At 35.3% G+C, this 17,344-nt stretch overlaps 1 protein-coding gene across 4 annotated transcripts in view; it reads left to right on the top strand.

The window, feature by feature from the left end:
- The window catches only part of LOC106710393 (formin-binding protein 1-like), a 53,742-nt gene extending 41,315 nt beyond the window's left edge, over positions 1-12,427 (top strand). Inside the window, exons 4-14 of one of the 4 annotated variants that reach the window (XR_006756769.1) lie at positions 321-465; positions 4,535-4,686; positions 5,274-5,430; positions 6,305-6,442; positions 6,729-6,923; positions 8,681-8,779; positions 9,132-9,225; positions 9,621-10,617; positions 10,965-11,281; positions 11,503-11,740; positions 12,017-12,427. Coding sequence is in view for 3 of the 4 variants with exons in the window: in XM_045686314.1 (XP_045542270.1) it covers positions 321-465; positions 4,535-4,686; positions 5,274-5,430; positions 6,305-6,442; positions 6,729-6,923; positions 8,681-8,779; positions 9,132-9,225; positions 9,621-10,617; positions 10,965-11,281; positions 11,503-11,675 (2,467 nt within the window). In the remaining variant the exon portion in view is untranslated. Of the gene's footprint in view, positions 1-320; positions 466-4,534; positions 4,687-5,273; positions 5,431-6,304; positions 6,443-6,728; positions 6,924-8,680; positions 8,780-9,131; positions 9,226-9,620; positions 10,618-10,964; positions 11,282-11,502; positions 11,802-12,016 lie in introns of those variants that run through there. The other 3 variants (XM_045686316.1, XM_045686314.1, XM_045686317.1) reach the window with 3 other exon arrangements.
- Positions 12,428-17,344: the final 4,917 nt, after the last annotated feature.

The following is a 17,344-nucleotide window of genomic DNA, read 5'->3' as shown; positions in this document are numbered from 1 at the left end:
TACAAAAGAAAATGTTGGCTGTTTTAGTTTTAAATGCATATAATGAATCTCGTCTATAATTATTCTTTCCCAGGATCTAATAATAGCGTGAACTATGCAGATATAGTACGTTATAGGACTTCTATTTAAGATCCATATCATTTCATGTGCCGTCTTAGACCGTCTTTCATTAGTTCGACTATTCTGGATCGAGATGAGAATGGTCACAATGTTTTTTTCTATTCCAACACTATTTTGCTAGTACGAGTCCTTACGATTTTATTACAGATTATTTTTTTTATTTGTACGTATATTGAAATGTTGTTTTGTTATGTTTGCAGATACTCAGCTTGCAAAGCATTCAGACAGTTGCTGCAGGAGCTGGGCGACTTCGCGGGGCAGCGCGAGGTCGTAGCGGAGAACCTACAGTCCAACGTCGTGCGAGAGCTGCACCTGCTTGCCAAGGAGCTAAGGGAAGAGAGGAAGGTAACCAACAACCAGGGAACTATAACTGAACTTGTTTCTCTCCTCAACACACGCAGACTCGTTTAATAGTTAAAAGTAGCCCTTAAATAAGCTCACGTAAGTAAGAAAACCTACTTACGTGAGCAATTAACTGCTCTGACTATGGTGCTAGGTTTCTATTTTACTATACTATACAATACTAGCTGTCGCCCGCGACACCGTCCGCGCGCAGTTAAAAAAAAAATATAGATGTTGGCCGATTCTCAGACCTACTGAATATGCTCACAAAATTTCATGAGAATTGGTCAAGCCGTTTCGGAGGAGTACGGTGACGAAAACTGTGACACGATAATTTTATATATTAGATTATAAATGCCAAAGTTTGGACGGATATTTGTTAGAAGCTATGTCCAGAACGGCACAAATTTTGCATATTTGTATGTTGAACATAGTCTGGAAGAACAAACAAGATTAAAAAAGGCGTTTTTTTTTTATTTCACCCGGACAGAGTCGTGTCCAAAGCTAGTTATGTAAAAAAACCAAGTCTTAGGGCCCATGTGCGCATGTGGATATTTGGATCCCTGTAGACAAGCACATTGTTATTGCTCAACATTTACGGTTATATATTTTACTCAAAGGTGGGCATTAACTCGTTAATCCGTTAATCGTTAATTAACGAAGTTAACATTTTCCTTAACGGATTAACTTTTAAGTTAAATTCAAAAAGTGTTAACGCTCTTGTTAACTTCCGTTAAATTCTACTTCCGTTAATTTAGTCCGTTAATTGTTACAATAGACACTTATTGACGTGTTGTCATTTTATTTAAATTATGCATCAGGTTACATTCGTAAGTTCGGCTAAGTTCGGCGACCGTCGGCGAGTCGAATGGTGAACGAGAACGAGAGAGAACGAGAACGAGCGAGTGTGATGCATGTCATATAATACACCGAGCGGCCGGGATAGACGTGATCAAAAGAGTACCACAGAATCCTTGTTAGAAAATAGTGACGATTTAAACAAACTTACCTCTTTCAAATATTGCGAAGTTTAGGCGCTAGACACCTTCAAAGTTTAATAATTATTTCATATTTACACAAATATCTCGAAAAGTCTTTATTACGTTTTTTATATTGTTTTCATTTATTTAACATCACGTTTTTAGAAAAAGACTTTGTTATAAAATCAACATAAGGTTCGAAAACACTTTACTCGTAATTCACAGTGGTAGATCCCGCAACAACAATATTTGTTGGGTGCACGAATGCAACGGTCGCCTCGCTATTAAAAAATTAAAAATTCGAAAGACGAAATGTGCACGCAATAAACGTTCCTCAAAAACAAAAGGGATTTAGGTGTTTATTACCGTCGTTTGTTTTTTTGGGGCTTCTTCATAGTCAACGAAAAATAATTTTACATTTTAAAAATATGAACAAAGGATCAAATGGACAGCCGCACAGAGAATGCGATAACGAACTCGATGGATTTATGGCCCCAACCCTTCTAATGGTCGGGGATGCACGTGCGCTGCGCAAAGACAATAGCGAAGATAATTTGTTTGTTTACAGAAAAAAAGTATACGACAAAACGAGAAAGAATGAGGAAAAAGATAAAATAATTATGTTAGTGAAATAATGTTAAACTGTGTTATACTAAATTTAATATTTGAAATGTTGCCACAAGTGACCTTTACAAAAAGACATCGATTTTTTTACGTATATCGAAAGTTTATTTTAAAATTAATCGAATGTCGTTGAAAATAATTCAAAACCATATTCTTACTAATTAAGTATAACGATTTTAAAGGTGATAAGAAAGAGAGAAGACAACACCCTCGATCGGTTGTTTTCGTTATGTCGTGTAACTTATGCTCTATACACTGAAAGTAATTTAACTTGATTTAACATATAACAATAGATCGGACGATAGATCATTAGATGATAGAAGTTATCGAAGGCATCTCAGTTGTATAGTTTGATACGTTGAGATGTATCACTGGATTGGTTATATAGTTTATTTATCAATGTTATAAGTTTCCTCTGATGTTAGAAGTTTTATTAATAAATAAAAAGTACGTAAAAAATGATAAGTCTGTTCGTGGGTCCTTAGCTAAAATAAAATAAAAAAATATTACCAAATTATTCATAAAATTAAATGGTTAGTTGTTGGAGTATGAGCAAATGAATATCCGGGTGCAAATAGTAACAGATAAATGTAAATACTGCACAAAAGTTTTGATTGTTTTCTTTTGAATATTATCACATGTCTTAATGTTTAATAGAAAATTTGTGTTGTCTAAATTTAGTTAGCTCTCTAATTCCGTGACGTCGGATTGTCGATAAAAAAATTGACTGAAAAAGTCAATTGTCCATCATTGTCAGTGTAGTATATAAGTGTGTGTAACTAGTGCATGCTATGTCATTATTATGGTACAGGCATTAGTACATCGCTCCTATTGTCTAAATTATATTTTAGTATATTATATAACTAAACTATAGATAGGATTAGCGATCGCCCGAGATTTCGTAAGCTCAGTAAAAAAATTGCCTGTTCTATTGAAAGTCTCGACAAAATCGGTCCATACGATTCGGAGATTATTCATATGGCCATTTCCCGCTTGCGCCTTATACTCGTGATAAAAACAAAAATTAACTTTAACTGTTAACTTTAACTTGCGTTAAATTTTCGTAAATTAAACGCTTTAACGATTAACGAAGTTAAATTTTTATTTAACGAATTAACGATTAACGAAGTTAACTTTTTGATTAACTGTGCCCACCTATGATTTTACTACGTCTTAAATGGGACTACGTAGGTATATTTTATGTAACGTTAGCACGTTTAATGATATGTTATTTCGTATATTTGTTTTTTTATGATCATTTAATTACAAAAAGTACCGTACAAATCAATTGAGAGCAAACATAAACGTCTTGCAGTATGAAATCGTTACTCCACATTCTAATTCCTTCATGCATGAACGTATTCGGTGATGGATCTCGTCTTACTACGGCTTTTAGACGATTTATTAATATCTTAATCAGATTACTATTAGAATTTTCCTTTGAGTATTAAATTTTTATTATTTGTTAAGAGAAAGCAGTTGATCAATGAAGGATATCAGTGGATTGTAAATGTAACAAGCTGTTGCCCGCGATATTGTCCGCGCGGAATAAGAAAAAAAATAATAAGTAGCCTTATTGTTCTTTCGAAACCATATTCTACATCTGTGCCAAATTTGATCAAGATCCGTTGGACCGTTTTGAAGATACCTTCTAACAAACATCCATCCCTTTCACCTAACTATACTTTCGCATTTATAATATTAGTAAGATTATCTTTAAAAAGAAAATTATTTGATACAATATATAAAATGCACGCGTCAAATATTTTATTTAACACTGTAAATTTTGTTTTGCATACATTCTCCGAGTGAATTGACCTTATTAAAATGCTCGTTGTTTTTTCGTACTTTTTATATACAAATACAGACAGCGTTAGTATTGCGAAAGAACAATTTGGCAAACGTTTTGCCTCATTAAAGCAAGTTGGCGCTTGTGTTTGTGCCATATTGATCCCGACTCGTGCCGCGCCGGCCGCCTAGATGCGACCGGGTCAAGGATTTTAGATGTGTAATTGTATGACACAGTTGATTTGATGCCAATCTTCTTCGTCCAACATGTCGATTAATATGTTGGCCTTTTTCTCTTTTACTAAACTTCCATTTAAATGGAAAATATACGTCCATACCCCTTCATTTTAGCAATTTCATAGATTGCTATGAAACAAATAACTTAATATACAAAGTAACTATGATCACAAATTAATTATGGTTTGATGATAAATGTAATCGTAAATATCTAATAGTCAGTAAATAGATACGACAGATAATTAGATTGCTCTATAGAGAATAATAAGATAAATAGATAAAAAAAGATTGCTCTCACTTTTATTTTTTTTAGTCATGCTGTGTTAATCAAATCAATTCGTCAGTAACTTTATCGTTATTATGTCTATGAATGCTTCATCACGACACAAGTTAACAGCTTCCTGACACCGCACTTGACCGTTTTATCGTTCTTTTAATTTCAGCAACATTTAAACGAAGGCGCCAAACAAGTGGCCGTACTCAACTCTGCTATAGGCGCACTGGAGAGGGCGCGGCGGGCCTACGAGCGCGCCGCCCGCGAGTCCGAGAGGGCTATCGAAACATTCGACAAGGCTGACGCTGATCTCAGTCTAAGGTATACATTAAAAAGAAAAATTCTTTTTTTATATTTCCTTTAATTAAACTTGAGTTTTTAATTTTTCGGCCAGGATTATTTCAGTCTGTATTCAATCTCGTAGGTTGAAGTCGAGGGTGCTTCGTGTTTTATTCATGTTTGAATCACCTTTCAGTGTAACAGCGGGGCGGCCGGTTTCATTATAATTTGTAAAGTTATATTTAGTACTTCATCGTTCTTTTTATTTTTTAGCAAAGAGTTTTGATGTATGCACGACTTAACGATTGGAGATACTTGTCAAGTTTCAAAATAAAAAGGTTATCATTTTTAGCGAGTCTTCATTTTCTGTCTGGCGCGGTTTGCTTTTAAGCTTAATCGTTTTGCCACGTCACTTTAACTAAAAGCACCTTTGCACTCTTTTTGTATTTGCTACGGGAGATTGAAAGCTTCAAGCTTTTCGATCATATGTACTTTCAACATGAAAAATGATATGTTACAAACATAAAGTAAACAACCAAAGTGATTTAATGTACAGTCAACGTCAAAAAAATTATTGCAATATAAAGCTCAAAGAAACTCTAAGATTTTTAAAAATATTATGTATACAGTCGAGCAGAGTTGGAGAAACAGAAAGCGAACGTGAAGGCGCGAGGTCAGGCGTGTGAGGAGGCTAAGCAGGAGTACACGGAACAGCTTCGTAAGACTAATGATGCACAGAGGCAACACTATGAACAGAGGTTGCCACACGTATTCAAACAGCTACAGGTATTTAATATTTAGGTTTAAAGAAGTTATTGACCATAGTGATTATAGAGTGAGGGGGGTGTCTTTTTAGAAATTAGCAACTTCACGATTAGACTAATTCAGGTATATTAACTGAGAGTACATAAGAATTTCTTTTTATTGTTTATACTTAACTAGTTTTAGTAACTTACAATTTGGATAGCGCTACCATGTTACATGTGACAACAATATAACCATGTATATATTGCAATTAAATATTTTAACACACAGTTATCTGATTTTCAATAAATTTATCATTAATTATTTTGTTGGTTGAATGCTTGATTTGTTACTTTTAAATATATCATCAACCGGCCATTATCCTTATGGTCGGCACAGTATGTACTACTCCTCCATATATCTCTATCAGCCGTCATATCTGAATTTACCCCCTTCTTACGCATATCCTCTTTCACACAATCCATACATACTTTCTTTGGTCTTCCTCTACCTTTATGGCCATCCACATTCAATCTCATTACTTCTTTGTTTATATTATCATCATCCCTCCGCATAACATATCCAAACCACGCTTACTTTTTGTTACTTTTAAATAGATAGGAGTGATAAAATTTTTGCCATCGTCTGTGTCCCACAATTGTTCACCTAAATTTTTTTTTCTATAAAACTAATCAAAAATGTAAACATGACTCATGAACTTTAAAACAATATGATGAAATGCATCAGTTGAGTGCTCCCGCTTGCACCTGGCGCTCTGCCAACTAGGTCGACTGGAGACAAATTAAAGTCTACGTCTGTTTCTGACAGATTTTTTATTTTTAAACTACAATATATGGCGATGAAATGTTCACTACGTTTGTGATGTAATATATATTTTTTGTATTTCATATTGCAGGATTTGGACGAAAAAAGAATCAAAAATATAAAGAACTTCATGTTAAGTTCTGTTGACGTCGAAAGGAAAGTCTTCCCCATTATAATGCAGTGCCTTGACGGAATGGAGACGGCCGCTAATAGTATTAATGAAAAAGAGGTAAATTTGCAGAATTTTCTCTTTGTTTAAACCTTAATTGCATAAAATTATGTATTATTTAATTTTATATAAATTATTTGGCTGTCGGTCATTATTTTAATTTTACTTTTATTTTGGAAAAATTAAGGCAATATTTTATTGTAATATTGTTGATATATTTCACAGTTTTTTTTCTGTCATATGGATTATTAATTCCTTTTCGTAATATTTGTTGTTAGCGATTATTAAGATAGAAATATAAGTCATATTTATTGTTTGATATTTATTTAGTTGTTGATGTTTTCAGGACACCCAGCTGGTGATAGAGAGGTACAAGTCAGGTTTCGTACCTCCCGAGGAGTTCAGGTTCGAGGCGGCGTCGGGGCGGGACTCGCAGGAGCACCACGCACCTCCGCAGCACCATCTCACAGCCGCGCGCGGAACTGTCTCACAACGCGTCAAGAAGCGAGGAGGACTACTATCTATATTCACCTCCAACAAGGTGATCACATGTTTTTTTTTTATAACTGGCTGAATACATGCGGTCAGTGCAAAAAAAAATAGATTGATTCCGACCCTGGCTATAATGCTAGTTTCACACAATCGAATATGTAAACTGTTTGCTTTTGTGTGAAACTAGCATTAGAATACCGAACTGTCAATAAATTTTGATCAATGATTTAGAAATGCATAGATTATAAACATTTTTTTTATTTATAACAAAGAGTATCAACTTATATTTTTGATTCTATGATTAGTTTACTCTATGTAAGTGTTAGATATGCATGAAAATTATTCCCATTTTTTTTTTTTAAATTTTGTCGTTATATTTTTTGAGCATTGGCGGTTTATTTATTATGCTTTTGGAGATGGTGATACTAATTTATTTTTATTTTGTGATTCCCCGTTCGATCCCTCATGTAACACGGGTTGATTACCAAATGATATTGTTGGTTGCCGATCTCCGATGTCACATCACACTGAAAATGTAAGTCGATATCGAGGGCGCGTAAGTTTGCATGCGCCATACAAACTACATGCAATGTCTGCATTTCATACAAACCAAGCCATGCATATATTCACAAACTGTTACTTTTTATTATCAAGTCATTTATTGCCATATCTCGGCTTCGCTTTAGAACTTTCCAATGAAACAGTGAAAGTCCTTGTCTATGTTTTCTTGCCTACTTTTTATTTTATTTTAATATTATTTGTTTGCCTTCATCTTGTCCCGTACTGGTACTATTTGACGACAGAGGATTATTGAGGCGTGCCACTCTTTTAAGGTTAGTCGCGTGAAGCCGCAGGTTTTATGGTTGAAGTTTGGTAATGGCTAAGTTCACGTGAATCCACTATTTAGGGTGTTTGGTGTTTTAGAGGCCATAGAATAAAAAAAATCCCATTGACAAATGAGATTTTAGGGAAACACCCATTTTTTATCACATTGTCTATGGTAAAACGCTGGTTGTTTATTTTATACACCGTTTAAATTTATAATATTAAAATAAATACATGGGAAAATCATATCTTTATTTTCACGATGTTTCTTCTGCATGCTCTATTAAATATATATAAATTATTTATTTCATTTTTCAAACGACACGAGAACAAAGCAAAGTTTAACTCTTTAAAAATCCCCTATACATAATTCTAAACTTTTATTTTTTATTATCTTAACCTTTTTATTTCGATAATTTTCTTGTAAATAATAGATTTAACTATCATTGGGTAAACTTAATTTAATTATTTATTTATTTTATAATAAACTGATGTAAATATCTTAAATAAATTATCACTTTATAATTCCCAAATTCTACCAATTAGATGGTTTACTCTTCAAGTGACACTTTTGCCACATTTACTAATGCGAGTATGCACATTTAAATTTATTCATACACATTTTTAAGTTTCCATTGTTGAAATACTTGTGTATAAACATGCTATCAATGTCATTTAGTTTAAAAAAACGGAAAAGAGATTTTCTTGTCAGACCCGACTTCAATTGCGGAGATACAATTATGCCAACTTGTCTATTAAAACATAAAGAAAGGCACTGTGGTATTGACATGTCCTGAAAGGACGAAAATCCTAAAAAAAAAGATAAAAAAAGAAACGAGATTTATAAATACAAGTATTACGACAATGGAATTTGACACATAGACTGGGCTAGAAAAGTACGTTTTGTTTCGCTTTATGATTGTCTGGATTGTACTTGTTTGTTTCTAGTATAGTATTGTAATGTTTATTTATTTATTTTAGAACAACATGTCGATGGATGGAAAGGAGGATTATTCAGATTTGCCACCAAATCAGAAGAAAAAGAAACTACAAGCCAAAGTTCTTGAGTTAAACAAACAGGTAAACAAAATTTTACTTCTTAATATGATAAATGGATGGATGGATAAATGGATGGATGGATGGATAAATGGATGGATGGATGGATAAATGGATGGATGGATGGATAAATGGATGGATGGATGGATGTTTGTTTGATCACCAGAACGATTCAACAGATCTCGATGAAATTTCGCGTAGATGTAGATCATAGTCTGGAGGAACACATAGGCTACTTATTATGTGTGTTTTTTTAATTCCACGCGGACGGAGTCAGGGCGATAGCTAGTTAAAAATAAAGACGAAATTGTTAATTTTAATTTAGTATCATTAGTAGTGCTTCTATGAATTCTTAGTTAAAAATAATCATTGTCAGGTTGCACAAGAACAAGCCGCTATGGAAGGTCTCATGAAGATGAAAGGAGTCTACGAAACAAATCCTACCTTAGGGGATCCCATGACTGTAGAAGGTTTGATGTTATCACATTTTATTTTGGACTTTTCCTATAACACTAAGTAGAAACTATCAGTTTGTTCACTTAATGCCAAAATTTACATAAATTAACTCAGTAACTAATATACCCAACAATCATTAAATGTTTGTTGCCAACTGATGTAAATAGAGGATATTGTAAGAATAAAGGAGATCTAGAAGCTTCAATTAAAGTCAAGTCAAATGAAGTAATATTAATAAATATTTTTTTATTTCTTTTCTACCTTTAGTAATTCATTTTTAACATTTTAGTTAATGTTTTGTATTGGATTTTACCACTTTGTACAATCATACATTGCACCATTAAAATTCCAGGCCGCTGTTACAAAATGGCGGACAATATATTAACAAATTAAATTGTTCTTTGCGCAGGACAATTGAACGAGTGTTGCGACAAGCTGAAGAAGCTTCGCCAACAGCTGCGTAAGTACGAGGAGCTGCTGGCGGAGGCGCACAACCAAGTGTGCGCACCACCGCTGCATCCTGCCGCGCGCACCAACGGCACCGCACCACCTGCACAGGCCATCAGGTACACCGCATCTACATACATACACATACATAGCCAAGTGTGCGCACCACCGCTGCATCCTGCCGCGCGCACCAACGGCACCGCACCACCTGCACAGGCCATCAGGTACACCGCATCTACATACATACACATACATAGCCAAGTGTGCGCACCACCGCTGCATCCTGCCGCGCGCACCAACGGCACCGCACCACCTGCACAGGCCATCAGGTACACCGCATCTACATACATACACATACATAGCCAAGTGTGCGCACCACCGCTGCATCCTGCCGCGCGCACCAACGGCACCGCACCACCTGCACAGGCCATCAGGTACGCCGCATCTACGTACATACACATACATAGCCAAGTGTGCGCACCACCGCTGCATCCTGCCGCGCGCACCAACGGCACCGCACCACCTGCACAGGCCATCAGGTACACCGCATCTACATACATACACATACATAGCCAAGTGTGCGCACCACCGCTGCATCCTGCCGCGCGCACCAACGGCACCGCACCACCTGCACAGGCCATCAGGTACACCGCATCTACATACATACACATACATAGCCAAGTGTGCGCACCACCGCTGCATCCTGCCGCGCGCACCAACGGCACCGCACCACCTGCACAGGCCATCAGGTACACCGCATCTACATACATACACATACATAGCCAAGTGTGCGCACCACCGCTGCATCCTGCCGCGCGCACCAACGGCACCGCACCACCTGCACAGGCCATCAGGTACACCGCATCTACATACATACACATACATAGCCAAGTGTGCGCACCACCGCTGCATCCTGCCGCGCGCACCAACGGCACCGCACCACCTGCACAGGCCATCAGGTACACCGCATCTACATACATACACATACATACACATGTCATGTCATATGTTTGATATTATAGTCACATAAGGAAAATCTGAAATCTGAAAATGTATGGATGTAATATATAATGTATGTATGGCGCTAGTGTGCTGTTATAATTTAGTTTGACTTATGCCTACCGAGTTCAAATTGCTTTGTCGGTTTATACATTTGAATGAGTTAAACAATCAGTCATTTTGATGTCCGCCTCAATCTGAGAAATTTTCATCAAGCGTTCATATTAAATGACCTTGGGGCTGGAAGTATTTTCACTTATCGACCTTGTAACTATCTAATGTACATGTTTTATGTTTGCATCATCAGTATCGGGTCAAACAGCGAATCTCTGTCGCGGTCCGCGTCAGAGTCGTCAGTGAGCACTGGCACAGGCACCGGCACCACTGCATGCGCGTCTGCAGCACGAGTCGCCGGAGGCTCCCCAGAGTCCGGCCTCGGAGGAGAGCTGGCCGCCGCGCACGACCACGCCAACGGACACCACGACCATCACGACCACCACGATCACGACGACCATCACGACCACGACGAACACGACGCGCACGACCACGAGTCCGATATTGATTACTATTACGAGCCCGACTTACAGCCGCTCGGATATTGCAAAGCGTTATACGCATTTGAAGGTATAAACATCAGAAATACAAATAGAATTACATTTTTAATCTTTTAATCATCCATATCTATACAAGAATCACTTATTGAGATCAAAATGTTGTTGGTCTATGTTTGACAAATAAACTGGAATAATTGTAGCAAATGTTAACGCTAATACATTGTGTATCTTTTGCCATTTTTCATGATGTTATTTTTTACAGAGTTTGTATGTGTGTTTGCGTGTTTGCAGCAAACGGCACAGGTTCAACGATGCGTATGGAGTGCGGTGAGCGGCTGCTGGTGCTGGAGACGGATGCGGGAGATGGATGGACGCGGGTGAGGCGTCAGCACACGCGTGAGGAAGGCTTCGTACCCACCACCTACATCGCCACAACGCTCTACGCCGACGCGCACGAACACTAGCCCCCCCACACCTACACCTACACACATCGCCTTCTACCAACCCGACGACACAATGTACTCACGTGGTATGTATGCATATGCGCATATGCAACATAACGATGGCTCCGGCGTAAATTATTATATTTGCAAAATTTTTAATAATTTTACGCAATTTATAAAATCAATTTGAATTAATTTCTTATTTTTTTTATTTCTCTCTTAAATTAACTTATATTTATTTAATTAAATATTTGAAATAAGAATTTGTGTAAAATTTAAAAATTGTGAGTTACATTTGTTTACGTCGAAGACATCGGTAATATATATGTGGGGACGCGTATTATTGATTTCATCGTGTCCAGATCCAGCAATACATGGTCAACGTCGGTGTCAGCTCGTGTCCACTGAACTCGCCTGTGGCCTAACAAAGCAAGTATTTTTGCTATAATTTGTCTTAATATGAAAGTTAGATTTATTTTTTTATCTTTATTTTTTTTTATTAATTCGTCTAAAGTCGTGTTCTAGGTCATTTGGAGTACAATAATGGAATTCTTTCTCCTATTTTGTATACAGAATCTTGCGCACGACAAACGTAATTTTAACAACATTCCATGTTTTTATTTATTGTGTATATTATCAATTGACTTACATATTTTTCATGTAAGGATGTCGATTTAAATGATAGTTTGTAACATTTAATTATAAAACAATATGTAACACATTTAAAACTTCATTGTGCCAGCAGTTTGTTTAGGGAATTTTCGTACTTATGATAGGTGATATTCTATTGCTTTACGAATCTTATGTGTATTCGAAATTATAGCAAAAATAGATAAAAATGTGTAATATATGTAAACTTTATTATATAAATGAGTTAAACTATTCGATAAAGTTTTATATTGAATACATAATGCGATGTGACGCGATGTATTTATAAATAGCTTGAGTTACGCGAATTTAAGTTGTAATTGCTCTAGCTAAATGTCGTGATTAGTCAATGCTATTTTCTTAATATTTCTGTATGCAATAAACAGAATGTATTTATATATTATGTGCGATGAATGAATGATTGTGTATGATTTTTCTATAAAAATAAAACTATAATTGAGAATATTATAAATGTGTTTAATTTTTAACCCGATCTCAAAATATTAATTACTAAGCCACTCAATGGTTTTTTGTGTCCTAAAAATTCTTAACTACTTGTTATGCATTTATTACAGTATACCAACACTCACTTTTACGGATCATACCCGTTGGACCGATGGACCGATTAAGGATGGTGGTTCGGCCCAACGGGCAACATTTTTCATCATCATTATCAGTCATCGTTTGTCCACTGCTGGACGAATCTCGCATCGAATGCCACAATGTTCAGTCCTATTTCGCCCGCATTATTTAGTGCATTCCCCCAAACTTAACTAGGTCATCTGCCCATCTAGTAATTTTTACCTCACTTCACCTTTTTAGTAGAAATTATTAGGAAAGTGTGACCATTTAAATTAGTAAGTTATAACTAATAGTACAGGCAACGGACTATGACTAGTCCTATAATGTAGGCGAAGCAGATATAAGAGTAAATGGCCCTTTAAAAAAAATTATGCAACGTAAACAATTACAAAACACATTTATTATATCAAGTGAACATTCTGGGTCATTATGGTTGTTTGTAAACATTTCGACATTTCTGTGGATAATGAACCTTGACAAATAAAATTAACCCAATTGTGAAAAAATGTTTTCCATATATACTTACGTAATGTACTTGCATCATAAGAAAATGGTACCACTGCCATCTTATCCCTGACATAAGTATCGAACTGAGGAAGGTACGATGGAATGAAGTTAGAAGAGTTTGTAGTGTAGGTTAACAAGCAATTGTACATTTCAAGGTAAAGTACGGAAATGTAGGTCGACATAGTTACGAGATCAGGAAAATGTCACTGAGATACTTGTATATGAAACAAAACACTACTCTCATATGTGCAAAGTTAAACGCGAAATAATTTCAAAGTGACAATTTTCATGACTGGAATTCAAGTCAATACATCGCACAGTATGTAACTGCCCTGTTTCATTTTTGACACTGTTTTTGAAGAGCCCTGTTCCCACATCATGTAGATAAAGAAAGGATGGAAAGGGAAATTGTGTTTGGCGGAGGAATGGGACGCATAGAAGGGAAAAATATCCTGTTTTTGTGCGTCCCTTCCTCCGTCGATTAAAAGTAAGCAACGCATCTGCAATTGTGCATGTCTGGGCAATGCTTTCTTCGCTATTTCGGCGAATTCAGGTGCCTGTTGCTCATTTGTCGCCTTATAATATGAAATAAAAAAATTACCTTAGCAGCATCATTCCTAGGCCCTTTACTATTTGTATAGTAGTGTTATAACTAGAGATTATTGAGTTCATAACAGGGCTTGGCATCGGACGTGCCTATGTTACGAAGTGTTCAATGCTCTACTGCCCGACTCCAGCAGCCTTCCGCGTCTCACCACGCGACCGTTGCTTAACTGTATAAACAACTGCTCAATGGAGAAAATAGACATCCATTGCCTAGTTTAAACTTGATGTTGTCACTCCTATTAATACATAAAACGCAATGTAAACTAAAGTTTTGAAACTGGTATATCTCATGTTGTCTCTCGACGGTTTTATAGTAGTAAATATTCTATATCCTAAGATAAAACGGGTTTTAGGGGAACTGTATTTCATCCTGAAGTGCCTTGTGCAAACGTTTTCTTGCAACTTGCAAAAGTAGAACGATTTGGTTCTCAGCTTGCTTGTGCAATTCAAGTATTAATTACTATTATAACTTAATATTTGTTAATATGTTGCGTTTTAAACTTTTGCAATATTTGATTTGCCGTCGATTTTCTTAATTAAATATTTAAAAAAATTAAAGCTGTGCTGAATTTGCAACAACTGTAAAGTCAAATAAGATACAAATTACAACAAACCAAACTCAACAATTTTACCTTTATACGGCTGTTACCTCAGACTTATGAAAACAGACATATTTTTGTCATTAATTTAAAACATACTATCCATAATAAATCTATAGACAATAAATAATATTGTAATTGTAATTGATATTGTGCAAAATGTTACTTGTTTTTAATATAAATGCGAATGTATGTATATGTGTATGTTTGTTAGAAGGTATTTCCAAAACGGTTCAACGGATTTCGATGAATTTTGGCATAAATAGAACATAGTCTGGAAGAACACATAGCTACAAATGAAGTTTTTTTAATCCCTCGCGAACGAAGTCGCGGGCGACAGCTAGAGTGTAAATAAATATTACTCATTTCGACTACAGTAAGAACTATTTAAGAAATGAGCCCTAACTGACATAAAAATAATAATCAAAAATTAATAAAACGTTAAAAAAAAACTTGGTGCATTTTTTTTATAATGTTAATATCAAGTTTAATACCAGTAGCGGATAACAAAGACGATCTCAGTTGAATAGGTAATAACACTCTATTCGGAATACTTTATGTTCTCGAGGAAGGGACGCCTCTGCGCTCTAATATAAGCTCATCTCGTAAATTGTACGCGAAATTCATTCTGGGAAAAACTCTCAAAGAAATGCAGGAACTTTACAAAAAAGTCAATAAAGTTACATATGTATATTTTTTATAATTTAATTTTTCGATCGATTAATATATATTTCTTTATAAGTTTCACCTAATCTTTAGAAAGAGCGCCTCCACTCTAAGAGAGCCTCCACCGTACATTACTACTAAATAGCAAATATGTTAAGGAAGTAGTAAACAATCATTAAGAGACTTTTAAGATACATCTAATTAATTTGATAGTTATAAATACAATAACATCTAAAAATAAATACTCGTAACAAATAAATAAATAATTACTATAATAATTATACTGGCAAATGCAATTTACCAAGGGCAAACCGTAACTTTAGTATACTAAATTTAAGCGAGAAATCAGAACTTAAATACATAATAAATAAGAAAATTATTTAAACTAAGTAACTTGACCACTGGTATTACTTAGCTTTTTATACTATAGAGTTTTTTTGGCGTACGCTGACGAAACCAATGGAATGAGAGGTTTGTTTTTTAATATTATTTTTGAGATTTTAGGGGATTAAAAAAACCAATATCAATATAGCGCAATTGCTGCAGAAAAAAGTTATTAGGACTTAAGAGCTCATTAGCCAAATGCTAACGATACGTACCGTCTCCAAAACACGTGAATTTGAACTTGACATAATTAATGTTGTAAACCATGTTCAAAGGAAAAATAATTAAAAATGAAAGATGTAAGAATTGTATTAATTTGACGAAAAAAAAATATATTTGCTAATATATATTCGGAGATATATAAGTCAAATAGAAATATATTTTAGCAAACGTTTGTCAATGTCAGGCGCCTGTGTCAGATAATATGTGTTGTGAATTATGATGTGTGGAAAATGAGATCGATGTGGAGAAATTCTAAAAGTGAATAAGATAAATATACAATACGGAGGATTAGAAAAGTTATATTATTTGAAGGCAGTGTTATACTACATCTCTTAAAAAGAGTAAATAGATTGTGTCAAAATATTTTTTTATAAATTAACTGCTTGCTATAGAAATCCCCTCTAAATGTGGCAAGTAGATCAGGTTAATTTACTTTTAATCACAATATCAAAATATATATTTTTGTTTCAACGTAAATATAACCATTCAAGCAGTTAATAAAGTCATTTTTCCACAAAAAATAGTAATTACCAGTAATTTTATTGCGCATCGCTCCAGGGGTTGAGGATGTCATTTGTCCCGCTCAAGCCGCGGCGCTCTTTGCCTTTTAAGAGACAGGACCTCAAGCGCGCTTTCTCTAATAAAAACAAACAATAAGTACTAAATTTTGTTGCTTGTGTGTCCGTCTCGTATATGGTATGCAAAGGAATGCTTTCATTAAGACGTTTCAATTTTACGTAAGTACCAGAATGATATGCACATGTATGATTGCCACCGTTAACTCAATACCCACGAAAAGTAGCATAATTTATGTAATACAACGGCGTCTTTTTGCTTTGTCCGTTTTTCTATAGTCAAAGGCGCCGCGTCATCTTTTCTTTCTTTGTTATTCTGCGTCGCTCTCAGTACTACTAATTAAACTTTCGTGACGTCCAATTAATTTTATTGCCCTAGATAGAAAGCTGTAAGCTTGTTGCAAGTTAAACATTTGCAATGATAATGTTGCTGTGGAATTAACCAGCGCTTTTGATCCTTGACACGAATTAATCCGAACATTCTAAACGCAACTTGGAGGAAAATTCCAGATGTTTGAAGTTAAAACAGAGTATTAAGTAGGTTAATTTATTACCTCTAGTCTAGTTTAATCTATTGATAATTTATACTTATTTACATCACATTTATTTATTTATAACATAAATCTTTTTGCTTGCTTACTTGCATGATAATAAGTTACCACTACGTTTATAGACCCGAACAATCGATACAGATTTACAGATTTATAGTTAAAAAATAAAAGAGATAGAGGGCATGAATTTAGTTGCTTTCCAAAAGTGACAACATATTCTCTATTGTCGCTTTTGAACCTAAGATGACCACAGATGGTGTTGCGTTGCGTAAGTTGTCATAACAAGCGAAGCAAATGTTAGGGCTGTGCGCAGCTGAGCACAGCGTGGCGAGGTAAATGATATCAATTCA

The sequence above is a fragment of the Papilio machaon genome, chromosome 3 (genome assembly GCF_912999745.1).
Source record: "Papilio machaon chromosome 3, ilPapMach1.1, whole genome shotgun sequence".
In the NCBI taxonomy this organism is placed as follows: Eukaryota; Metazoa; Arthropoda; class Insecta; order Lepidoptera; family Papilionidae; genus Papilio; species Papilio machaon.
This window is presented reverse-complemented; position numbering and strand designations above follow the sequence as displayed.